Source organism: Mirounga leonina, unplaced genomic scaffold (genome assembly GCF_011800145.1).
Source record: "Mirounga leonina isolate KUSES-001 unplaced genomic scaffold, KU_Mleo_1.0 Mir_176, whole genome shotgun sequence".
NCBI classification, from domain to species: domain Eukaryota; kingdom Metazoa; phylum Chordata; class Mammalia; order Carnivora; family Phocidae; genus Mirounga; species Mirounga leonina.
The window spans coordinates 27,089,033-27,116,766 of record NW_023270454.1 but is presented as its reverse complement, the minus strand read 5'-3'; the positions used below and the strand labels follow the sequence as shown (position 1 = coordinate 27,116,766).

General features: G+C 35.4%; 1 protein-coding gene across 14 annotated transcripts in view; it reads left to right on the top strand.

Moving 5' to 3' along the window:
* The window catches only part of RAPGEF2 (Rap guanine nucleotide exchange factor 2), a 237,105-nt gene that overhangs the window by 129,329 nt on the left and 80,042 nt on the right, over positions 1-27,734 (top strand). For 2 of the 14 annotated variants that reach the window (XM_035022811.1, XM_035022810.1), the window contains exon 1: positions 19,173-20,689. The exons of 11 other annotated variants lie outside the window; for them this stretch is intronic. In XM_035022811.1, coding sequence (XP_034878702.1) covers positions 20,630-20,689 — 60 coding nt within the window. In that variant the 5' untranslated portion in view covers positions 19,173-20,629. Of the gene's footprint in view, positions 1-19,172; positions 20,690-27,734 lie in introns of those variants that run through there. One more of the 14 variants, XM_035022812.1, reaches the window with a different exon arrangement.

Below are 27,734 nucleotides of genomic sequence, written 5' to 3'. Positions count from 1 at the left end.
ACTGCTGTTCTTGCATTAGAAATAGTGTTTTCACTCGTGTTATGGCTTTGCTTTTTCACTTATCTATTTAATTTTTTACTGAAGTCTTCTTAGTTTAATACAATATTTGCTGCCTAACAGTAAGAGAATATGTTTTGAGTAATATATCAGTGACTTGTATATTTACTAAATTTCCTAGAATATTAAGGTCTTAGGATTTTAACTTACAACAATCAGTTCACATTATATTATACCTGACTATGATTTATTCATATGATGATATTTTAAAAATCTGTTTATATGCTTAAATAGAAAATATTCACACATAGGGGAAATGTCTTAATTATTTTGACATTTTCATTCTTCTTTAAATTCGTCAAGCATTTGTTCGCTTAATTAAACCTAAAGCCTTTGTCTTCAATAATGTCATCAGTGCCTCTCTGAATTATAATAGGATGGAGTTTCAGGAAATGTGTGTATTCTCTTTCTTGTATCATAGAGAGGAAAGCTCAGTATTTTCATTTACATATTTTATTCATTTAATGAATATTTATCGAGTGCCCACCTTGTTTCAGGTTTGTGCCAGACTCTAGGGCTATGAAGGTCTAGAGAACAGGCATATTTTGCCCTTATTGTCCTTTTAGTTTCATAGGGGATATAGATAAATAAATGGGCAACTAAAATATAGGGAATTCTAGATACAGTGGAGGCACATAGACAGGGCACTTGAGGAATCAGGCATGGTTTCTTAATGTCTTGGCTCAAAGGAAAATACTCTTCAATCCAGGAAAGCCCAATAGAAATGTGAAAACTGAATTGGTAAAGAATGGAAAAGAAAGGTGTGGAGAGAGTGTTAGACAGTAGTGATGTATATATTAAAAAAAACCCAACAACACAAGTTTTGCTAGATCCTAGTTATTGTGTGCATGCCTGATATTTTATGTTTGCATCAGAGTCTTAGAATGTCAAAAATACTCTTTGCTTTTCACACCCATTATCAGCAGGTTTACTGGTTCCTCTTCACCTAGATCATGTTGCATTTTAAAATCCTGCAGACAGCTCCCGGTGGAAAGGTCTTTGAACAATAGGTGGACGTAACAATTCTATGCCATGTGTGCTGCAATTTCTAACAAAATGCAGCATGGAAAAACTGCTGCAGTGGGCTCCATTTCCTTGCTTTGGGGGGACTATTTCTCTTTCTTGCAGTTATAATCAGGTATTTATGTTCATTTAATTTATACAGATTGGGAAATTATACTACAGAGTGTGTATCAAAATTGAAATGTAAATCAGGAAATAGTTTAAAACATGAAATGATTTCTCTTGTGCTATTAACAGCATGCATTGCAAATTCATGCAAGGCAGTTGAGAATAGTATGCAGTGTGCTGTTTACCCAAGTTTCAGCTTCTGTTAGAGGATGTCTATTTTTATATATTACATCATCTCTGCTGCAGAACTCCCGTGTCCACTGGGATTTACTGTTCTTTCATTTCATTTTGAAAGAAAGCTTGTATCGATGTCATAATTGGACCCATCTTTTGGTTGCACTTGGAAATTGAAAGTAATAAGGGTGTTGTGTAGCAAGTCATGCAATATTTCAAGCAATTTATTTGTCAGAGAAACCACTGCTACTTTGTCCTGCCTCTAATTGTGAATGCTGGTGACTCTCTGTGCTTCTATATGTTTTAAATATACTTGGCTAAAATTTAGCTTTTAGTTTCAACAGCAAAGATCCTTTTCATCTTAGACTGTTTCATTTCTTATGTGATTTTTTCTTCATGAGATTTTGCAGTGCTACATGCTGATTTGAAAAATGTCTCTTTTCTTTGCGAAAATCTACTTTGATATTCAGACCTATTTCCTAACAGTGCTGAATTGATCTTTTTACAATTAAGTTATCAGTAAGTTGTCTGTTTCACTGTTTGAAATAACAGGTGACTAGAAATACTCTCTTTTGATTTTGAATCCAGTGTTAAAACATTATTAAGTAGAAATGCCTTTCTATTAGCTAGAAGATACTCTGGAAGAAACTCTAGGTTTGTATTCAGTGTATAGGTGTTAGGTTTAAATCACTTGTGAAAGGAAATATTTAAATTAATTATTAAAATGCCTACTATATGTTATACATATTTATGTATGTAAGATCTCCCACTTCTTCTCTCAAGAAAAATTAGTCATCCATAGCTCAGTAGTAAACCTTTTTTCAAACCTTTGCTACAAAACAAACAAAAAAGCAACTGATTAGGAGCAGACTTACACTTTTAAAAAATAATAGCTTTATTGAATTATAATTCACATACCATACAGTTTACCTACTTAAAGTGCATAATTCAATGGTTTTTCTTTTTTCTTTTTTTAGGTAAGAAACACATAACATTAAATTTACTATCTTAACCATTTTTAAATGTATAGTTCAGTAGTGTTAAGAATATCAGTAGTAAACTTTTGACTGACTTGAACATGCAGTTCACATTGTACCTAATATCCTCTGTGGTTTAAATTACACAGAGGCTGGGGGCGCCTGGGTGGCTCAGATGGTTAAGCGTCTGCCTTCGGCTCAGGTCATGATCCCAGGGTCCTGGGATCGAGTCCCGCATCGGGCTCACTGCTAGGTGGGGAGCCTGCTTCTCCCTCTGCCTCTCTCTCTCTCTCTCTGACTCTCATGAATAAATAAATAAAACATTAAAAAAAAATAAATTACACAGAGGCTGAAAAATGACTAAGGTATTTTGGAAAAAAAAATTATAGAATCTGTTGAGTAATTGTATTAGAGCAATTTCTTATGGACTTAGTATGGGATCAAGTAGTCCTTTATTTTTCTTAGGTCTTCCTTTCTCTCTTTCAAGTGAAACATAGGTGCTAGTTGGATATGACATGGAATTTGGAATTGCTAGCCTAGAGGAGATATGATGTGACAGTAGAATGAGCCAATCTGAAATATGAATTGCTCCTTGGGATGACTGATTGGCAGACTAATTGAGAAGGGAAGATTTTAAGAATGAAAAAGAAAATATTCAGGTTGTCTTGATTTTTACTTAGATGTCTATGAGGATAATAATGATAATTGGTCACTTGTGGTTTGGGTACAATCCAGAAGGCATTTGCAAATGTTAGAAAATAAAGATAAATCTCAAAATAAGTTGTGACATTTTCCTTATTAGTATACTTCTACTTTCCATCCATTTCTTTATACAGTTTTTAAACTGAACCTTAAAAAAGCTGAATCATCAGGAATTTTGGAATATTCAGGAAAGTTTTTGGGAAAAAAGATCATTTTGCCATTTGTTAATTTGTGACATAAGCATGAGCATCCTAACTAACTGGGATCTAGTAGAGAGTACTTGGGCATCATTGATATTCTTGATGATATTGATGCCCTTGACAGTGGGCATTATTGATGAGCACTTGATAGCTTTGGTCTTTTTATGTCTCTTTGGTACGAACATTTTCCTAACTTTAATTAGACTGGAAGAGTATGAGCAACTAACCATTCCGCAAGCAGATTAAGGTGTTCGAGGGTTTAGCTGAAGTTGTATTTCATGTAAACACAGGATTTTGTCTTAAAGGAATCTATGGATGTTTGATAACTGTGGAATCTTTAAAAGAGCAAAAAGGCTGATTATTTTCTAGTTCATCTCTTATTAGAGTTGTAGTTGTCAAAGTTTTTCATTTCAGGACTCCTTTACACTCTTAAAACTTTTTGAGAGCTCCAACAAGCTTTTGTTTATATGAGTTATCTGTATCATCATTTGCCATACTAGAATTTGAAGCTGAGAAATTTAAAAATATTTATTTATTAATAAAAATAGTAACCTATTATGTATTACATAAGGGGTTTTTTTTGGTGAAAAATAACTATATTTTATAAAACAAAAAAATTTATAAGAAGAATAATGTTTTCGGGGCACCTGGGTGGCTCAGTCCTAAAGCATCTGCCTTTGGCTCAGGTCATGGTCCCAGGGTCCTGGGATCGAGCCCCACATTGGGCTCCCTGCTCAGCGGGGGGGTCTGGTTCTCCCTCTACCTCTGCCCTTCCTCCTTGCTCATGCTCTGTCTCTCAAATAAATAAATAAAATTTTTTTTTAAAGAAAATTTAGAAAAATTAAATATACTTTTAGGTGAAAGAAAGGCTTAACCTAAGCAGGTTAAATTATAGAAGAAAATTTATATGCATTTTATACTTTATCGAGCCCTGCATCGGGCTCCCTGCTCAGTGGGAAGCCTGCGTCTCCCTCTCCCGTTCCCCCTGCTTGTGTTCCCTCTCTTGCTGTGTCTCTCTCTGTCAAATAAATTAAATAAATAAATAAATAAAAATATAAAAAAAATAAAAAAGAGTAATGTTGTTTTATACTTTTGTTCAATATTTGGCCTGATAGAAGCAGCTGGATTCTCAAATGAACTTCTGTATTCAATCTGTTGTGATATACTCTTCTGATTCAAGTATATAAAGTATATGAAGAAAATCTGACCTCACACAGGTAGTTGGAAAAGGCAAGAGTATTTTAACAGCTTTTTCAAATAATCTTATTGATATACTTCACCCAAATTTGACACGTGGTCATTTCTTAAAAATTTAGTTGCAGTAAAGAATGTAAAGCTGTGTCAGTGAAGTTACTCTCTTTTATTAAAGCCCATATGACTCATGTATGACTTTGTAACATCATGCATTGGTCAGTAAATTAGGCTGTCATCCAAATTTTGGTGTGTTATACAATATCAAAAAAAATCACATTTATTATCACCACCAGTCTCACTAAAAAAGCCTCACTTATTGGGAAGCTGTCAGGCTTATGGTGCTGGATATAAATTTTGCAAAAGTCTTAATTTTTACTTGAAAGCTAAAATTTTTATCATTGGCAAACAAAGTACTATCAACTGTTTTCCTTGAAGTGACAAGCTCGGTTTGTTCATTTTCAAGAAAATATCTGCCAAATATCTAATTCTGAATAACCATAGTTTGTCTGTTGCTTGTTCTTTAAAATAAAAGTAGTTTTCCCAAGTGCAGGGACCCTTCTGAACAGAGTTCTTTGTGACTGCATAGGTTCCCATACTTCTGAAGCTGACCCTAACCTTGTTTCCTGTATGATTTTTCTCACTGCTTCCTTTTCCTCTTTGCTGCCTAATTCCTTTATAGATACTGGGAGACAATGGAAAGATCCCAGGCTCACTTTGGGTAGAATCAGAAGAATTTTAAAATGCTTTACATTAAATAATTGTATTTTTAAATGTATTAATTGTATTGGATGGTTACCAACAATCCATTTTGTAGTTACTGTAGTGATTTTAAAAGATAGACATTTTTACTTGATTTATTGAACATTTCTCATTTAGAGCTTTTTTCCCTTTAGGAATTTTATCTACTCCCCTATCCCCCCCGAAAAAAGTTAACACCCCTTCCCTATTAAGATAATTATGAGCTATTATGTGGAATTAAAAAATATTTAAAATGTTTATGTCCAGGAGCACTGGGTGTTATGCACAAACAATGAATCATGGAACACTTCATCTAAAACTAATGATGTAATGTATGGGGATTAACATAAGAATAAAAAAAATGTTTATGTCCAATTTTGTATGGCAGTGAAAGTATAGTAATCATAACTGTAAAATGTCTGTTAGATAATATTTAAAAATGCATTTGGGGTCTTATGCCAATATCAATAAGAGTAGTTTTAGGTCCTCGTCCCCCAATACCCTCAAAAAGAAAAAATCACCATGGGTAGTTTTAACAACATTCTGTGAGTGATTCATCATTAATGTTCAAGATAATCTAATCCAGTTTCTTACAAATTATTCCCAGTTTGATAGTACAAAATAAATAAATAACCTAGCAATATATTTAAAACTTTTTCTTCTCAAAACTCCACTTCCAATTTTTTTAGTGTTGAATTCTTTTCTCCTTGTTATCCTCTACTTTGAGTACCTATTTTCTATCTTTTTCTACTGACTCTTTTTGTTTTGTTTTGTTTTGTGTCTAAAGATTCTGTCTTCAATCTTTTGTTCTGCTTATGTTAATTAGTGGCTAGTTTCCTTTGTCATCACAAAGTGTGATTTACTACTGATTGTGCTCAGAGGTTCAATGTGATTCAATAATCAACTACTAAAGCAAAAATCTGACAGGATCGAGCTGCCTTTGGAAAGGGACTGAAAATGTCCCTGCTCCACAGATTTCAAATTGTGGGTGGGTTTCCCTCGATGAAAGCTGAAATGTCCACATGAATATTTTATGGGGTTAGTGGTTACTATAGGTTTGTGTATTATTTCTCACATAGAGAAATGTCTCCTTTAAACAGTTGTCTCATTTTCTTCCCTACTGTATTTTTACCTTTATTGTAAATACCATGTTTTGTAGTCGTTTGAGTATAATATATTAATATCTTAGAGTTTTGGTTTTTGTTTTTAATCTTATAAGTCCACTGGGTTGAATGGCATATATTTTTAAATTTTGGTCCAACAGATTTTTATTTTGCTTTTTGTCATTGAAAAACTATAAAATATAAGCCATCAAGAAAAATAGGTTTTGTTGTACATTTGTTCTAAAGCAGTCTTTTAGTGAGCATTTTATATGATGAACAATACATTTTGCTTAGGTCTGTCACACTGTTCAGCTGCCCAGGATGACTTCTAAAGTTCATCCCTGATATCTTGTTTCCTAACTTACCCACTTAAGTCTTGGGGGTCAAATGTAGAATGAATAAGTGACTGCCTTATTCTGTTTAATATTTAATTAGAGATTTATGGTTATGTGTTGATACTATGAACTGCTACTTTATGGCACAACCAGGAGCTATAGTCTTCCATGAATATGATCCATCTGGCCAGTTGTGAACAATTCTAACAATTATAATAGTCTGATATATACAATTAATTATTTGAGTATTATTTAAAAATATCAGCATGGTGGTAATTGAAAATTTCAGAGTGCAACTAAAATATGATTAGGTAAAATACTCTGTTTGCCTTTTTTAGAGCTTTTAAGGAGAGGGAAAAATTAGATGTGTGGTTTGGGCTTTGTTCATTTATTTATGAGAAGGACGATTGAATGTTGTCATCTTGAGCTCATATGGTTATATATCGTAGGCTGACTTCTTTTTCAAGAGGACACTTAAAAAATTTCTCTGGCATCTAAAATATTTTCTACATTGAGACAATCTTCTATATTTAATTATTTTCCAGGCAAATTTTACTTGGAAGCATTGCCTGTCTGGAATATATTTAATTACAGTAGAGGGACAGTCTCAATTCTACTCCTGATTGTGAAGTCTATTGATTAATGCTTCCATTTATAAACATTGTCATTTTCTCTTAGATTGAAGATTATTCAGCCATTATGAAAACCTACACATTTGATATTTATTTGAAGACATTAGTTTTTTTTTTTTTTTTTTTTTTGAGAGGGAAAGAGTAGGGGGGAGGGGCAAAGGGAGAGAGGGAGAGAGAATATTTTTTTTTTTTAAGAATTTTTTTTTTTTTAAGATTTTATTTATTTATTTGAGAGAGAGAATGAGAGACAGAGAGCACGAGAGGGAAGCGGGTCAGAGGGAGAAGCAGACCCCCCGCTGAGCAGGGAGCCCGATGTGGGACTCGATTCTGGGACTCCAGGATCATGACCTGAGCCGAAGGCAGTTGCTTAACCAACTGAGCCACCCAGGCACCCAAGGGAGAGAGAATCTTAAGCAGGCTCCATGCCCAGAGCAGAGCCCGACATGGGGCTCAGTCTCAGAACCCTGAGATTATGACTTGAGCTGCAATCAAGAGTTGGACACTTAACTGACTGAGCCACCCAAGACACTGGATCTTAAAAGTGAGAGTATGTTTGTTAAAAATTAAATTCCTAAAGAGAAAATAGTCTTTAGAAGCAGAGAGTATCTCGTATGCTGTAGTAGACCTTTTGTACAGTGTGGTATATAATAGGTGCTGAGCAGCATCTTGGTTGTACATTGGTGTCTTTGGATCAAACTAACAAAGTTAGCATTACTGAATATTTCTAGGAGTGGCATTTTATTTTTTTATTATTTATTTATTTTTAAAAAGATTTTATTTATTTATCTTACACAGAGAGAGAGACAGTGAGAGAGGGAACTCAAGCAGGGGGAGTGGGAGAGGGAGAAGCAGGCTTCCCGCCGAGCAGGGAGCCCGATGAGGGGCTCGATCCCAGGACCCTGGGATCGTGACCTGAGCTGAAGGCAGACGCTTAACGACTGAGCCACCCAGGTGCCCCTAGGAGTGACAATTTAGATCTACCTACATTAGCAGTTCTACACAAGGATATCTGCACAAGGATATTAATCCCAGCCATCTATACAGTATTAAGTAATGGATTGCCCAAACCTTGAGTGCAATTGACTTTTTAGAATATCTTGGAAGGACTAAAATTTACCCTTATTGAGTCCTTATGATATATACCAGTGGCTAGGTATTATCTCATATATTTTGTCAATTAAACTTTGTAGTTCTAAACACTTAGGTGATGGTGTCTCCACTGATAGGAGATAAGCATGCTAAGGTCAAAGAGGTTAAGTTACATGTTCAATGTTTATGGTACTTAGAGTCAAACCTAGACATCTTTCTTTTCCATTCCTGATATTTAAAATTATTTATTTTAAAAAATGAACTTAACATATTTTGCTTTTATGTTACTTGAACTTTAAATTTGATCTCAAAGAGATATGTATCAAATAATTCAGCCACTTTAGATGCCTGCTATTTAAGTACCTTTAAAAGACATAGGCTAGAGCATAGAATGTCCAATGTGAAAAATAATTACTAAATTATATTGGCAGTGATAATAGGCTTTGGTTGATTCATCAGTATTTTTGTTGCAAGTACTTTTCCTTTTCAAACCATCTCTTTCATCAATAAAGCACAGCATTTTTTTCCCCTTCTTTAACCTTTAGTTTCATTCCAGTGCAGAAACGGGTTTTTACTGTTAAGTAGTACCATTTTGTAGCAAAGATGACTATGTAATTAATGTATTTTAAAAGTTAGGTTCACTAATATTATAACTAACAAAAGCCAAATCTTAAAGATTTTTTTTAAGTATGACTTTTTAATGAATCAAAACAACTTATAGTTGTCTGAAAGTAGTCATAGTTTTTAGAGATGAAAAAATAAAGTCATAAAATTGTTTGCTTCTGCACCAGAAAATACTGGAAGTTTTGGTAATATTTAAGAATATTAAAAACATATATTAAGTAATTCCAAGGAATTTAAAAAACATTTTATAAAACTGATTAGTTATGTATAATTTTTATTTTTTTTTTAATTTTTAAAAATATTTTATTTATTTATTTGACAAAGAGAGACACAGCGGAAGAGGGAACACAAGCAGGGGGAGTGGGAGAGGGAGAAGCAGGCTTCCCACTGAGCAGGGAGCCCGACGAGGGGTTCGATCCTAGGACCCTCGGATCATGACCTGAGCCGAAGGCAGACGCTTAATGACTGAGCCACCCAGGTGCCCCTCTAGTTATGTATAATTTTTAATCAATTATTGTTAACATTAAGAAAATCATCTTTCACTTACCTTCTTCTGAACTTGGCAACTTTTAATTTATGAGCTAAGGATGTTAAAAAAATCTCTAATCTATTGTCTAATTGGCACTATAATTTTTAAAAAGTAAGAGCATTTTAATATTTCCCCTTTAACTGCCAAAATAAGGAAGACAGAAATCTCAGAATAAAGGAATAGTTACTAGCAGGAAATCTTATTACAAGACAGATTTTTTCCATTCAATGGGTCTCTCGTTTTTTGTTCTATATCGTATCATCCCTTTTATCCCCATTTTGCTACCAGCTAATATTTGGTAATAGCTGTATTAGAGGGACACCGGGGTGGCTCAGTCAGTTAAGCATCTGCCTTCGGCTTAGGTCATGATCCCAGGGTCCTGGAATCAAGTCTGCATCGGACTCCTTGCTCAGCGGGGAGCTTGCTTCTCCCTCTGCTTGTGCTCTCTCTCTGACAAATAAATAAATAAAATCTTTAAAAAAAAAATAGCTGTGTTAGATAACCTTAAGAACTTGAAAGGATTTTAGGAATCTCCCAGTCAAACCACTTAATACAGTTTATTTTTCTCTATAGAATCACTGACATTCAGCCTCTGCTCTAAGATTTTTAATTACAACTAGCACTGATATTTGCAAGATAGTCCTTACATAATGTGTCAAAATTGTACCTTAATGCCTAGTACAAAGTAAGGGTTTAGTAAATCATAACAGTTATTATTTATTTTAGGGAAGGGATAATTATGAAGAAACTTTTCCTTATGTTTAGCTGAAATCTGCTTCTCTATAATTTTAGTTCATGGTTCTAGATTTCTTCTAAAGCAGCACAAATGAATATTCATATTCCATTTTCGTATAACTATGCTTCAGATAAAGAGATCCTACTGCACTAAGCCTCTTTTCTAGGTTAAACATCCCTAACTTCTGGTACTTTCCTAAACACCTTATCATCTAGGTTTTCTGCTCTTAGTACAACAGTTACTCATTATTCTCCTAGGTTATGATGTCTAGAACTGGTTGCTACCACTTACATAAGGTCCTGCAGTACCCTACAGTGTAGATTATAGTAGAACTTTGTCTTCCTTGCTCTGGACATTATATGTCTGATGACGTAACCCATAATTATATGAGAGTTGTAAGGTATTGTGTATTGGCTCATATGGAGCTTTTAGCCAGTTCAATTTTATAGATAATTCTTCCCACCTCCTCCCACCACTGTGAATTGTTCTTCCAGCCTGATATCCCTTATATTGTAATTGTGCAAGTGACATTTTGATAGTACGCATGTAGATGTTTATATTTATCCCTCTTAAATTTAAATTTTCTGGTTTTAGCCTACTCCTTTCACCTGTCAAATTATTTAAAATACCTAATTTTGTCGATAAACGAATTGGACATCTTTTATGGTTATACAATTATCCTGTGTCTGTTTTGTCATCTTAAAGCTGGTATAATAATACTTCACAGGGTAGTTTGGAAAAGTTTAAGTGGAATCACTTATGCATTCATTCTTTTTTGAGTAATTACTGTGTGTTAAGCATAAGAGATAAAGCATAATTTGTGATTAACAATACCAAATAAATAAAATATATGGCCCCTGCCTTCAGCTAACTGACATTCCAGTTTGTGATCAATAGTCCCCTTTTTGTTCAATAAAAATGGAGGGATAATTAACAATTCATGTGCTCATTTAAATATATTAATTATAAGGGAATATGTTACTTGGCAAATTAGTAATAAAGGTAATAATTGCTATGGAATTTGGAGTGTTGCTTTGTGAAATACTGTAGTAGGGAGCCCATATTGAGTACCAGTGTAGAAGGACTTCACCTCTATAACTGAGCATTTCAAGATGAAGTCTGGAATTTTCTTAAAATAGGTTCTAGGAAATGAAATAAGCTTTGTTAAATAAGCTATTAAAGTCTATTCATTTTTTGAATAAAGGCATTGGAAAAGCCCCATTCTTGATGTTGGAATTTCTCACTGACTTACAGGCTACTTTTTTTTTTTTTTTTCTGCATGTGTCCCATCTCATGTTATCTTTTAATCTTTCTCTTCTAACATGCATCATGTAAATATTGGGCATATTTATTATGGCTAGGTTACTATGTTAATTTTCCAATTATCAATCAAAAGTATCACAAACAGGATAAGTCAGGAACTTTTTTTATTAAAGAAAGAAATAGCCTATAAAAGCCACCCCAAAACTGCTAGAACTGATAAATGAATTCAAATAAAAGGTTACAAAATCAATCTACAGAAATTTGTTGCATTTCTATACACCAATAATGAAGCAGCAGAAAGAGAAGTTAAGGAAACAATCCCATTTACAATTGCACCAAAATAATAGGATACCTAAGAATAAACCTAACCAAAGAGGTGAAAGACCTGTCTCTGAAAACTATAAAACACTGATGAAAGAAATTCAAGATGACACAAAGAAATGGAAAGACATTCCATGCTTATGGATTAGAAGAACAAATATTGTTAAAATGTCTGTACTACCGAAAGCAATCTACATGTTCAGTGCAATCCCTATCAAAATACCAAAAGCATTTTTCACAGAACTAGAACAAACGATCCTAAAATTTGTATGGAACCACAAAAGACCCTGAATAGCCAAAGCAATCTTGAAAAAGAAAAGAAAAGCTGGAGGCATCACAATTCCAGACTTCAACTTATATTACAAAGCAGTGGTAATCAAAACAGTATGGTACGGGCACAAAAATAGACACATAGGTCAATGGAACAGAACAGAAAACCCAGAAATAAACCCACAATTATATGGTCAATTAATCTTTGACAAAGCAGGAAAGAATATCCAATGGGAAAAAGACAATTTTTTCAACAAATGGTATTGGAAAACTGGACAGCAACATGCAAAAGGAAGAAACTGAGCCACTTTCTTACACCATATATAAAAATGAATTCAGAAGAATGAAAGACCTTAATGTGAGACCTGAAACCAACAAAATCCTAGAAGAGAGCATAAGACAGTAACTTCTCTGACCTCAGAGACTTTTTTCTAGTTAGGTCCTCTGAGGCAAGGGAAACAAAAGCAAAAATAAACTATTGGGACTATATCAAAATAAAAAGCTTCTGCACAGCAAAGGATGCAAAGAACAAAACTAAGAGGCAACCTCTGGAATGGGAGAAGATATTTGCAAATGACATATCTAAAAAAGATTAGTGTCCAAAATATATAAAGAGCTTATAAAAAAAAATGGACAGAAGACATGAACAGACATTTTTCCAAAGAAAACATACATATGGCAACAAGCACATGAAAAGATGCTCAATATCACTAATCATCAGGGTAATGCAAATCAACACTACAATGACATATCACCTTACACCTGTCAAGAATGGCTAAAATCAACAACACAAAAAACAACAGGTGTTAACGAGGATGTGGGGAAAGGGGAACCCTCATGCACTATTGGTGGGAATGCAAGCTGGTACAGCCACTCTGGAAAACAGTATGGAGGTTCCTCAGAAAGTTTAAAACAGAACTACTTACTCTGTGATCCAGCAGTTGCACTACTGGGTATTTACCCAAAGAATACAAAAACAACAATTTAGAGGGATACATACATCCCTATGTTTATAACAGCATTATTTACAATAGCCAAGATATCAAAGCAGCCCAAGTGTCCATCCATTGATGAATGTATAAAGAAGTAGTGTATATATACACATACTATATACAATGGAATATTATTCAGCCATCAAAAAGAATAAAATCTTGCCATTTTCAATGACATGGATGGAGTTAGAGAGTATAATGCTAAGCGAAATAAGTCAGAGAAAGACAAATGCCATATGATTTCACTCATATGTGGATTTAAAAAATAAATGAGGAAAGGGAAAAAGAGAATGAGAGAGAGAGGGAGGGAGGGAGGGAGAGAAACCGAGAAACAGACTCTTAACTATAGAGAACAAACTGATCCCAGAGGGGAGGTGGGTGGGGGGATGGGTGAAATAGGTGATGGGGATTTAGGAGTGCACTTGTCATGATGGGCACCAGGTGATTAAAATAAGAAAAAGAGAAAAAAGAAGTTGAGAAGAAAAAAGAAAGAGCCTAAAGGTTTCTTTGGAACCTGTCTTTGAACTGGATCTGGGTGAAAGTTTTGGACTCTTAGTTTGGTTTTTCTGATACTAAGTGTTAATTGAAGTAACAGGTTCCCAGTATTTGTGAAACCTGTATTTAAATTCAGCTCAGTACTTACTCAACAATTATTATGTGTCAGGCATTGTGTTGGTATCTTTCAAGTATTTTATAACTAAATTATTTTTTTAATTTTTTAATTTAAAAATTATTTTTAATAATGAACCAAAGTACCATTTTTATTTGGTCAAAGTAGAAAAAAGTAAAATTGTCTATGAAAGCTTTAGGAAGATGTGCGTGGAAGATGTGTCTGAGGTATACTCAGGGATGGATAGAATAGATTATGTGAAATGTAGGATTGAGTTATGGTATAAAGAATCTTTAGATAATCAACTTTTCCTTTGAAATCGTAGTACTGATGGGGGACATATATTGGGTTTAGGAAGAGAAGAAAAACTTCTGACCATACCTCCTACGATAATTTTATTTTGTGTTGGCTTAGTGCTTAATTTGTTTGGCATATCCATAGAGAAAACAGCATTTTAAAATGTCATTTCTTTGGTGAACAATAAAATATTAGAAATGAGATTTGTAAAATTTCTTGTTTCTGGATATCAAAGAGTAAATTCTTTTACCTTCTCCCACAGAATCTCTCCAAAACTCTAAAGTTTTTCCTTTCAGGTAGGGGGAATAGGGAGGAAATCTATATATAGTGGATAAGCGAAGTAAATGATATTAGAGACCTGGAGTTTTATTTTGTATTCTTCCAAACTACCAAACCTATAATTTTATACAGTTTATTTTCTATGAAAGATGAATATTTTATTGCTTTTCTTGACTTATGATCAAGCTTAATTAAAATATTTGTAAAGCACATTGAGATCTATGGATAAATAGTATAGATATTATAAATAAATAAGCATAATAATTCTAAATGTGGTTAATAATTACTGAGAACAGTCCATTTTTTCTCAGTTTCATAGTAATTAAAAATCAAACACAATAGGTGGAAAAAATATGAATGAATACAATGACATTAAATTTAGCATGGAAAGGACTTACATAAGTAATTTCCTGAACTCTGTAATCTCTGTCTTTTGGATCATTGTTACCAATAAGTTGGAAGTTATTAGATGTTCTTGACACAAGACAGAAGGTTGTTACATGGTCCTTTTTCTGGCTGGATCTATTAATGCTACTTGCCAAATTTAGATGGTTAAGGAATGGAGCAAATAAAACTCAAATTAAGGCTACTTCAAGGTGAGTGTAAGTTCTTGTTTGTATAAAATCTGTAATGGGATTCTCTTAAATCTTCAGGTTATATTTTATTCCTCAAGCAGTGTTTGGCATATTATAGCCTGGCATAATTGTGTTTCATTGCACAAGGTAGTAGGAATAGTAAAATTTCAGTATAACAGTCATGAGTTTTAAGATATGTAGGTTGTAGGCATGGAGCCAGATTGTGAGAGAAATCACACCAAGTCTCAGCACAGAAAAGCAACGGTGCCTGAGGATGTGTGATTTTCTGACATCACCTATCAGGTTTTCCCATTTAGTTTCCTTCTTGAGAGAAGTGACACATTTTCCCAGAGAGGCAAGCAATGGCAAACCTTCACATGTAAGGTCAGACACCATCAGCATGGGGCTAATTTGACTTAAACTTGGAGGAGAGTTTTTGTCACATGGACATGTGGGACATGGGCTAGATGGATGGAAGTTGTAGAACTTGATTATTTAGTTCTTGGGTTGCCGTTAACTGTGGGGTGTGTGTGTGTGTGGCAAAATATACACGACATTTAAACTTACCATTTTAACCATTTTTAAGTGTATATAGTTCAGTGGTATTAAGTACATTCCCATTGTTACACAACCATTGCCACCATCCATCTCCAGAATTTTTGCATCCTCCCAAGCTGAAACTCCATACTCATTACACAATAACTCCTTCTTAGCCCCTTACCCCAGCCCCTGGCAACCACCATTCTCCTTTTGGTCTATGAATTTAACTACTAGTCTAGATACTTCATGTAAGTGGAATCCTACAGTGTTTGTCTTTTTGTGGCTGGATTTTTTCACTTAACATAGCGTCTTCCAGGTTTATTCTTGTAACTTGTAACAGAATTTTATTTCTTTTAAAGACTGAGTAATATCCCATTGTAGGTATATACTACATTTTATTTACATGTTCATTTATAGATGGACACTTGACTTGGATTGCTTCTATCTTTTGATACTGCGTACTTTTTAAAAACTATTTTTTTAGAGCAGTTTAGATTTACAATAAAATTGGGAGAAAGGTACAGAGATTTCTCATACATCTCATACATCTCATACATCTCCCACACATGCATAGCCTCCCCCATTATCAACATCACTCACCAGAATGGTCCATTTTTAAACTCTCAGTATGAACCAAATTGACACATCACATTTACCCAAAGTCCATAGTTTACCTGAGGGTTCACTCTTGATGTTGTACATTCAGTGGGTTTGGACGAATGTACAAAGACATATTATCCTTCAACATAGTATCATACTGAGTATTTTCTTTGTTCTAAAAATCTTCTGTGCTCTACCTATTCATCACCCCTGGCAACCACTGATCTTTTTATTGCCTCCATAGTTTTGCCTTTTCCAGAATGTCATATAGTTGGAATCATACAGTATTCAGCCTTTTCAGATTGGCTTCCTTTACTTAGTAATATGCATTTAAGTTTCCTTCATGTTTTTACACGGTTTGATAGCTCATTTCTTTTTAGTGCTGAATAATACTCCATTGTCTTGATGTACTACCATTTATTTATCCGTTCAGGATTTTGTCAATTTTGAATAAAGCTGTTTTAAACATCTGTGTGTAGTTTTTTATGTAGACATAAGTTTTTATTTATTTTTTTAAAGATTTTATTTTTTTATGTGAGAGAGAGCAGAGTGAGAGAGAGAGCACAAGCTGGGGGGAGGAGCAGAGGGAGAGGGAGAAGGAGATTCCCTGCTGTGCAGGGAGCCTGATGTGGGGCTCAATCCCAGGACTTTGGGATCATGACCTGAGCTGAAGGCAGACGCTTGCTTAACTGACTGAGCCACCCAGGTGCCCCGACATAAGTCTTTAACTCCTTTGAGTAAATATCAAGGAGTGTGATTTGTTGGATCACATTATAAGTATGTTTAGTTTCGTAAGAAACCACCGCACTATCTTCCAAAGTGGCTGTACCATTTTGCCTTCCTACCAGCAATGAGTGAAGTTCCCATTGCTCCACATCCTCACCAGCATTTGGTGTTGTCAGTGTTTTGAATTTTGACCATTCTAATAGGTATGTGGTGGTATCTCACTCTTGTTTTAATTTGCATTTCCCTGATGACATATGATGTGGAACATCTTTTCATATGCTTATTTTCCATTTGTATATCTTCTTTGGTGAGGTGTCTTTTAAGGTCTTTGGCCTGTTCATCAAGTTTTGTCTTACTCTTGGGTTTTAAGAGTTCTTTGTGTATTTTGGATAAGAGTTCTTTATCAGATGTGTCTTTTGCAAATATTTATTCCTGATCTGTGACTTGTCTTCTAACTTTCTGTTTTTTACAGAGCAGAAGTTGTTCATTTTAATGAATTCTAGCTTAACAATTATTTCTTTCATGGATTGTGTTTTGGTGTTGTATCTAAAAAAGTATCACCATACCCAATTTTATCTAGGTTTTCTCCTGTTATTTTGTAGGAGTTTTATAATTTTGCATTTTACATTTAGGTCTGTGATAATGTTGAATTAATTTTTGTGAAGGGTATAAAGTCTGTGTCTAGATTTATTGAGTTATGGCATGTGGATGTCCAGTTGTTCCAGCACCATTTGTCGGAGAGACTATCTCTGCTATATTGCCCTTGCTCCTTTGTCAAAGATCGGTGCCATTTACTTTTAAATCATTCATTTGTTTATGGTAGAAAAGCATTTGGGATTTTGATAAGAACTAGTTTACAAGATCAAATATGGTTTTGCTAATGTCCACTCCTGATCACTGAAGATTTTACTCATTCAGAAAAGGTGAGAGCCTATGATGTGTACCACGCTAGGGGCTGCAGGTATAGTGACTATATACAAACGTGATGCCAGCCATCACAGAGATTAAGTGTAGCAGGGGAAGTAGACACTAACTACTTAAATAATTCCATGATTAAATTAAAATTAGAACTGTAATAAGCATTATAGGGAAGTGATACACAATATCTTGATAAATTTGAGGGCATTTCACCAGTGGTTTTTAGGGGTGGAATAAGAATCAATCAGGAAAAGGAGGGTGAAGGAATGTTGTAGGCAGAGGAAACAAGGTGTAGAAAGGCGTTTTTGCTCATGCAAGGAAACAAGAGCAGCCCAGGTGACCTGGAGGGCATGAGCATGGTATAACTCATAAAAACATATACAAATCTTGCACACTGTAATAGGAGTTTTAGTCTGTATGCTGAGAGCAATGGGAAGCCTTTGATATGTTTTAATTTAAAAAAGGGCTCAATAGATTAGGTTGAAGTGACCAGACTTTAGTTTTTAAAAGATCTCAGGAGGAGTATGTTAAATGTAGAAGGGTGGGTGAGGTAAAAATTGAATCCAGACAGTTCAATAAAGAGACTTGCAATTTTTATGGCAAATAGTAATGAGTGGGATGATAGCAGCAGAAATGAAGAGAAATTTAAATTTGAGAAAAGGTAGAGAATTTAATTAATGGGATATTGTGATGGATTGGGCATGGAGAAAGGTGTTAAGGATAACTCGTAGATGTATAAATTATACAACAGGACCATGATGGTCCTTTATTGAAGAAGTGCATGGGATGAGGAAACGGTGGAAGCCAAAACTAGGTAATTCTTGAGAAATTTGGTTGTGAAGTGGGTTCGTGTGAAGACATTAGACTGTAGCCATGGGAAAATGTAGGGTCTAAAGGTTTCTGTTCTTTGTTTTGTTTTTGAGATGTGAGAGACCTGAACATATTTAAAAGCCAGTGAAGAGACCTGCTAGTTGTGGCGGAGAGGTGGAATATATGTGGGAAAGAAGGGATAATGGATAATATAATAAGTCTATGAGAGGGGTATACTGGGGATGGGCAGGAGAGAAGGATCTAAAATAGTCATGGGCAGAGAAAATGATCCAAAATAGTCATGTGGAGGGAATGGTTGCCTTTAGATAATGAGAGGGGAAAAGAAAAGAAAATAGTGTGGGTGCAGTTTTAAGTAGACAAGAAACACAAATCAGCAAGCACTGACAATTCCAAAGTCAATTATTAAAGTTGCTAGATTTTCCATATCTATTTTCTATTATGTATGCCATTTATAGACAGTCTTGACAAGAGAAACTGACCAGTACTTTAGAGTTAAAATGTCCTTATTCTTTGTCAGCTATAATGCTGTCTTTCAAATAACCTGCTAATCCAGATGAAATTAAGAGTTTATGGTAGAATAACATATCCTCATTAAATTTAAACTCTCTACCTCTAAAAGTTTGATTTTTTTTTAAAATTGTGAGTGTGTTTATTTTGTTATTATTTGCAATGTGCTGTGTGCGTGCATGCGTGTGTGTGTGTGTGTATGGGTGTTTGTGAAAATCACATCTAAATTTATATAAAACTGTTAAATGTGCATTTTGTAAATTTTTGATAGATACTTGCTTCCTGAGCACAGTAATGTTTGAGGGTGGGGAAGAGGTCACATCCATTCTCTTATCTTCAGATTGGTTTTAGTTCAAAGCTGTTCAAGTAAGTCCTTGCTCCGTTTTCCCACCCTGTCTTCAGTGATATTATTTGGAGTCAGCAATCAATGGATTCCATCCCTCTGAGACTTGCTTAACCTACAGCCGCTGATATAATACAGGCAAGAGCTTGTTACTTTATCTGAATTGTCCATCGCTACCTTAATGAGTGAAATGGTTAAGTAGAGGAGGGGGCGAGTCTTAAGGAATGTGTGTACCATTTGAGCTGAATATCTCAGTGTATGTAGAGAGAGGGAGGGTGAGAGAGAAATCCACTTACATCACTAGAACTGCATTGAGTGTGAGCCTTGCAGGTTAAGAGACAGACTACAGTGTCTTGCTTTCTGCAGGAAGCAGCAATGCCGTTTGTTCCCTAAGAGGAATTTTTTATTTAGAAAAGGAAGCTTTCTCTCTACCCAGGAAATGGCTTTCCTTGTGCGTTGCTATGCCAACTGCCTGCAGCCATGGTCCTCCAAAGTAAGCACAATAATGTAATTATATTGGTGTATTGCATTCAGACTCATGATTCTCGAGATTGTGTGTGTGCATGTGTTGTGTTTCTGTTAGTGACTCTCTTGCTAGCAGTCATGCTTGTGTTGACTGTGAGGGACAGACATCATTAAATTAAATGTCCATCAGTGTCATGCTGCTAAGATTAATTGTGCAAACTTGGTTAGTGGAGTGGGACAGAGATCACTGGTCACCACTCTGTCAGCATCATTAGCAGCTAGGGAGGAGGTCCTGATTCACATGCTCTGCCCTGATTTTTTTCTTTCTTTCTTTTCCTTTTTTCTTTTTTTCTTGGTTGGAGGGGTCCGTATGTGTGATTGCAAATGAAACAAGAGTATTAACAATGCTTGGCTGAATGCTAGAGACTGGTTCTTATACCACCCTGACTAATATAATTCTGTATTAAGCCTTTTTGAGGGGAGTCTGTGTGCAGTCAGCCATTTTAGCTTTTTTTTTTCTTCTTTTCTTTTGCCTCTTGCTCTTCAATCTCAGAAATGATCTTGTTCTCTTGGAAGACTGAGAGCTGTATAAGGTTTCCTCTGTCTTGTCATAGCCTAAGATGGTTAGAGTTTCAGTGTTATAAAAATGGAGCCGAACACCGTTGTTCGGATTCCTTTTCTGGTCTACAAGTGTGAGGGGTTTTTTAAGCTCACCAGTAGTGACACTTTCAGCTGCAGCTTGGTTTCCTCCTCTCTTTTTTTTTTTTTTTTTCCTTTTTCTTTTTTAATTTAATGCTGTAGAGGGTGACTTGCCATCCATGAGAGATTGGTACATGATGTGTAAATTCAGTTCAGCATATGTTTCTTCATTATGAAACCACTAGCAATCCCAGCTAACCATGGAGTTATGGGCCAGCAGGAGAAACATTCAGTAAGTATCGCAAATGCTGCTTGCGCTTCAAAAGCACGTCAGAGAGAATTGCTTTAAAATGGGAACTATTGCTGCTTCTGTTCAGGGAAAACAGGTTTTTTAGAGGGTGTGACATAGTGTGCTTGGAGGAGGGAGGGTAAGTTACGACTGGCTCGTGCTTCCAATTTTGTTGTAATTTTTAAAAATTTTAAATAAGATCAACAATTCATTTAAGACAAAATATTGCCTTAAATTTCTGTCATCAGAAATGAGAACTAGACAATTCAGCTTTAAGACTCAGAGAGTTTTTTTAAAAATGTTTTTTATAGTTGAATTTAATGAGAGATCACGAAAAGGATTATTGGGAGCAGGCGTCTGTGGTAAGGAATTCACATGTAGGTTTGAGGGAGGGAGGGAGAGCTCTGGGTATTGATTTGGTAATAAAACGTTTAGTCAGTGGGACTCATCTGACTTCTTAACGTGCATTAATAGGTGATAAAAACAGAATAATTTTCTTAATGCCACAAGTATTGCTTCTTTATAATTGATCCCATGAGTCAGCTATGCATTTGTCACGCTGAAATCCCACAGGCAGCTACTGCTGTTTGTGGGAAACACTTTTCTATGGTTAACACCAAGTCTGAGCCTCCTGTTTCAGGAATGGGAGTTCTCAGAGTGCTACTTTTATGTCACCGTGTTGGAAGTTTTCTGCCATCACACGAAGTCATATTTTTATCTCTCTCTCTCTCTCTCTCTCTATTTTTTAAATTCCCCAAATGAAAATGTATAAATTTAGGCGGCTTATAGAGTAGTCTAAAGTATTTTTGAATTGCCTATTTTTACACCCTAGCATATAGAAAGTATTCTATTAGGGTGTAGGAATTATCTTTTATGTATTCTAAAAAGGATAATATGTTAAACTGCAAAAATGGAGATAGATCGCTAAGGCTTTGAAAATTTATAGAGAGGCGGCCATGAATTTAGAATATTTAGATGCTTAAGTTTATGGGTATAGTTTGGTTTTGCTCATCCTTATGAACAAAATTGTAAATTAAATCCAAGAGATTTTCGTTGAGGAAGTGACTCTGAAGGTACCATCTCACTTTTTCCAGTGAACCACAGGGTGCTCTTAGGGCAGTATCTGTGGTGGAAACATGTTATGATGCTGTGCTTAGAGCCCAGCCCTTCCTAATGAGATCCTAATTGTACCTCACAAATTAGATCTCTTTGGGCCAGATCCAGGAAAAAACCAGCTTTATACTTAATTTCACTAATAGGAAAGGTTGTTACAGAAAAGTTCTACTGTAGTTTGATTTTCTTAACAGGGCCTTAGAAATTAAGCTCCTCTGTAGTCATGGTCCCTCCAGGTGAAAATGAGAATATTACTTAAGACTACTTGAGGAACCTTCGAAGGAAAGTTTAAACTACAGGTTCCTTGTCTACCTTTTTCATATAACCTTTCTCAAAATGGAGAGAGGGGGTATTTAAATTAATAATATCATTTTAGTGAACAGGAAAATTGTTAAAATTATTTACTGGTGGTGGCGGTGGGTGGAGTATTACTAGATTTATGACAACAAGATCACTTGGGACGGATAACACCAAATAGTGGGTAAGCTGCAGCACCTAGTATACTATTCTGTAATATTCTGTAAGCATGTTTGTTTCCTGACAAGTGTTTTATGTATATATTTTACTGAAATTTAGGGTAACACTATGACAAAAGTCACTGCAGCCATAAAATAGCCTTGAACCAAGCAATTTCTAAAAAACATGTGAGTGGTATTTCCCATGATACTTTTACAAGTTGGAATCCTAGAACTGGCTATCGTAGATCATCATGTGCAGCAGAGCTGGTAGCCTATGGTGTCAAGATCTTGCTATGAGTTTTTTGGTTATCTAGGCTTTGCTGTGTAATGAGCAGACCTTTAAGAGTTTAATGATTTATGAGGAGTTGAATAGGAGAATAATTACTCTGGCTCTCACATAACAGGTGACTCAGTAAACTGTTGAGCAAAAATGAGTGAGAATGCCCCTCTTTTGACCTATGAGGCTTTATGAGAATAATGTCAGAGCTCATTTTAAATGAGAAAAGTCTAGTAAATTCATATATACTTCCGTTTTTGCTTCTACAAAAGTTGCAGCTTTTTTTTTCTTATTATGTTAATTACCATGCATTACATCATTAGTTTTTGATGTAGTGTTCCATGGTTCATTGTTTGCATATAACACCCAGTGCTCCATGCAGAACGTGCCCTCTTTAATACGCATCACCAGGCTAACCCATCCCCCCAACCCCTCCCCTCCAGGGCCCTCAGTTTGTTTCTCAGAGTCCATATTCTCTCATGGTTCATCTCCCCCTCTGATTTCCCCCCCTTCATTTTTCCCTTCCTACTATCTTTTTTTTTAAAAAAACATATATTATTTGTTTCAGAGGTACAGGTCTGTGATTGATCAGTCTTACACAACTCACAGCGCTCACCATAGCACATACCCTCCCCAATGTCTATCACCCAGCCACCCCATCCCTCCCACCCCCACCACTCCAGCAACTCTCAGTTTGTTTCCTGAGATTAAGAATTCCTCATATCAGTGAGGTCATATGATATGTGTCTTTCTCTGATTGACTTATTTCGCTCAGCATAACACCCTCCAGTTCTATCCACGTTGTTGCAAATGGCAAGATTTCATTCCTTTTGATGGCTGCATAATATTCCATTGTATACGTATACACCACATCTTCTTAGGGTTGCGGCTCTTTAAGTGGCTTCGCTTCTTTGACAATAGAAGGCAGTGAGAAACTAAAAAGCAAAAATGTTAAATTGGGCGCTTTTAAAAGAGCTGTGATTGGGCACCAGTAGTAAACTCACTTATTCTGCTTTGTCAGGATTTTTCAGATCTTATGGGCTTTTATTCTCTATTTCTGGCTAACTCAGCGCATATCTCAGTTCCTGGCACATAGTAGATGCACAATAAGTACTGTTGAATTTGTCGTTTAATTGTATTTTTGGATTAATGAAGTCTCAACCCTCTCAACTAGTAAATTTCATATATTTTATTACATCTCCTCCCTGTCCCAGTTCTAGATAGTCGGTTGATAACACTGAGATGAATACCTGTTGTGTCACCGACAGTGTAGCCGGCACTGGGCTGTATCCTTACAGTCGTCTAGTGCCTTCAGTTAGTCTTCAGAGGGATCTTCTGGTTTTGTGAATTTTGAAAATAAGATACATTTTAAAAATGTGTGATAAAACTGCTTTTCCAAAAGACTACTGTTGAGCACTAGTTGAACAGACTGCGAATAGATACTTCATGAAAAAAGTTTTAAAAGCTCAGTAAGTTGGGGAAAGCCTTAGGGTGGCATTAAAGGCATCATTACTCTGTTTACCAACTGTTTTTTAACCTGCCTCTCCCCCTTTTGCCTGCCTCGGGTTATCTAACGGGAAGGGTGTTCCTTGAGCATTCTTTTTTTTTTTTTTTTTTTTTTTAAGATTTTATTTATTTATTTGAGAGAGAGAGAGAGAGAGCACATGAGAGGGGGAGGGCCAGAGGGAGAAGCAGACTCCCTGCTGAGCAGGGAGCCCGATGTGGGACTCGATCCCGGGACTCCTGAGCCGAAGGCAGTCGCTTAACCGACTGAGCCACCCAGGCGCCCTTCCTTGAGCATTCTTTTAAAAATTCCGCGCTATATGATAACTTTGAATCGTTGCAGATTTTTAAATGAATTACTTAAAATAAGTCAACTTGATACTGTAATCCCTTTTCCAGTTGTGCATTTTTTCTAGAAATTACTGGTATAAGTAGTGGGCTGTACTTACAGTAGATAAAACCTCAGTCATGATTGAGTAATTTTAAAAAGTGGTGTACATAAGAAAACGCTTTACTTAAATGCTTGGAATAAATCATAATAGCTGTTGTTTATTGAGCACTTATTGTATGACAGGGACTGTATATTATCTGACTTAATTATTACAACAACCCATTAAAGAAAGGTGTATCGTCACCGTTTTAGAGGTAATGAAACTGAGGCTTAGCAGGACAAAAATAAACTTTTCCAACATCTAGTAAGTGGTGGAGCCATCATGGGCCAGGTTTGTCTGGTTTCACGGCCCTGCTTTAACCACAAACCTATACTACTTCTCCTTATGGAGCCAAATTTGGAGTACATTAGGTGTGTAGACTGCATCATTATGAGAGCTGGTATTAATCAGTGGAATACATAACTTGAAAAAAATGCTTGCTTTTCTCCTGCTACTCTTTTTCCTGGTGTTTGTGACATTCCAAGCACTGTCAACATAAAAAAGCAACAATGCCATGATCAAAATTATTGTACAAAACTTTCATAAAAGTAGTTTTATAAAGCTACTTATTGCTTTGTGCAATTTTGATGTTATCTTGAGACTTGAGTTGGGATGATCAGGAATAGATGGAATTTAGCTCAGTTCCTTCCTCTTTCTGCTTTTCTGTGTTTGGCCTTATCACACACATACCTTTTTATTTTTGCTGCTTGACTCTGTAAACATAACCTTCATGCCTCAACTTCTGCTGTTCCCTTTGTAACTTGTGACAGCCTGACCTTGGCCACTTGTGCTTCATTGGAAGCACTGAGTCTTGCTGTTTCTTCTACCCTGTTTGTGCTTTAATGAAATCTGCATCTATCATGGAAGCCAACTTGAATTCATGATCACCTCTCAGAAGTCCATACTGGTCATGGTTCCTTTGTAGCCATAAATATAAATTTCATTATTTCATTAGCCCTAACCAAGAAGGGTATAATGTAGCTTAACCATACATCTAAATTCCTGTTGATCACTGAAGCCCTCTATAATCTACCTTCTCTTCCTTATGAACATATTTCCCCCCCAGTTAGGACTTTTTTGTTTAGGACAAGATGATCTGATTACAGACCCTTCAGATTCATTTTCTTTTCCTGTTTCTCAGAATGCAATGCTCTTTGCTTGACTTTCACTTGCTCCTTGTCTCTTCATATTCATCTCTGCTTTTTCTGAGTAATGATTTAGTGGCACCTAATATGTAATGCTTAATTTTATTTATTCTTCTAACCAGTGCTTGTAAATTGGTTTATTTACAGTTAGATGAGAGATCATATCTTGAATTAATTCTTCACCTTCCTTATACCATGTATTAAGGATGTAGTTGCAATTCGGAATTGTTAACTGTTAAAAGTACAGTATAGAGAAGGAAGAATAACAGGTGAGGGTCCGAGGCAGGAAGATATAGAAGCATATGAGGGATCAGAAGGTTAGGAAAATCAATGAGATCATCACTGTTAGAATGGATTATATTAGAGAGTAGGTCAATACAGGTGATGGAGAGGAAGATATTAGGATACCTGACAAATAATGACTATAATTTGAAGATCCAGCAAAGGAGTGTGACCTCCTCTTCATCTCCACCTCCCAAAGCACCCCCTCTATCTTTAACTAAAATAGATTTAAGAAAACTCAATTTTTAAGAAATTACTTTTTTCCTACCATGACAATTTGACCTTGTCTGTAAACACTGAGTAGAGTATCTCTTTAATATAATTTGATACATTTTCCTTAGCAATGTAGAAAATAGCATTAAGATTAATTATGAATGTTAGTTTATGCGTCTTTTGGGTTAAGATTCCACCTTTTCTTTATCTGATCTTTTTTTCATCTATTATAACAGATATATTTCCTAAGATGAAATAAACTCATCTCTTGGGAAGGTTTTTCACTGTGCTAGCTAGCAAAGAGGCCTGAGAGGAAGCAATATCCTATTGTTTTATTCAAGGACAAGGTCATCTTGTCTTGGATTTGGGCCAAGAAACCCTAGCAACAAATAATAGATCTTTTTACCCTGTTAGAAGTGAAGAAATCTATTTTAGAAACTTGCAGTGTATTGCAAGCACTACTTATATGTGTGATATTGAAAAAAGCTCTGTCTCATTGTGGAATATATTAAAGAAAAATCCTTACTTTTAGTCAAGAGAAGAACCATACTTCCCATCCTTGCTTTTAAATATTGTTTAATAATTTAATAACGGTCCATTTAAAAATAGACTGTATAAAAAGTAAATCAATTAAGATTAGTGAAAAGAGAATGATCAACTTAAAAAAAAAAGAAGAGAATGTTTAAAATGCATCATTAGAAGCTCAATTATTTCTTCTCCTTTAACTGTTTAACCATAGTAAGATCACTAATTGTAGTTTTCCCTTCTGATTTAAAATATCATATTTTATATGTTTGAAGTACTGATACTTAATTTGCACCAAAATAAATGTTCTGTAAATTTGGTCATGTAGCTATAAATATCCCTGAAATATAACCTGAAATTTCTTCAGTCCATTTCCTTGATTTTAGGTCTGACAACACTCTTAAAATATTTTATTCAGGTAATCTGTTTAAGAATCCCTCCAGAGTAATTGTGCAGTTTTCTTCATTTTCCTATGTTTAGTAATAGCCACATAAAATTATTTTTATTTAATTTAAATCCCTAATGAAGTACATTTTAATGCTTACTTTATGTACTTAGTAAAAAGAAACAGAATAATTTAGTACCATCACGTCTTCGGCAGTCTTTTGTAAACCTTGGAAAACTTCACCTATTTAGATCAAATGACCATTTTATCATTATCCACATATTTTATTTGGATTGTGGTTTGGTTATGAACTTTTTTTAAAAAAAGAGGTTTTAAAAACAAAAGAACATGAGTGTCTGGATGTATATAGAGATACACCTGGGTGTGTGTGTGTGTGTGTGTGGTTGTTTTTTTTTTTAAAGATTTTTATTTATTTTTTGAGAGAGAGAGAGAGAGACAGCGAGAGAGGGAACACAAGCAGGGGGAGTGGGAGAGGGAGAAGCAGGCTTCCCACATGAGCAGGGAGCCCGATGCGGGGCTCGATCCCAGGACCCCGGGATCATGACCCGAGCTGAAGGCAGACGCTTAACGACTGAGCCACCCAAGTGCCCCTGTGTGTGTGTTTTAAAGGAAAGTTTGTAAATGTGTCCTTCAGATCCCTGTTAATTTCCTTGTTCTAAGATCTTTACTCTCTCTGACCTCCTTATTTTTCTTCA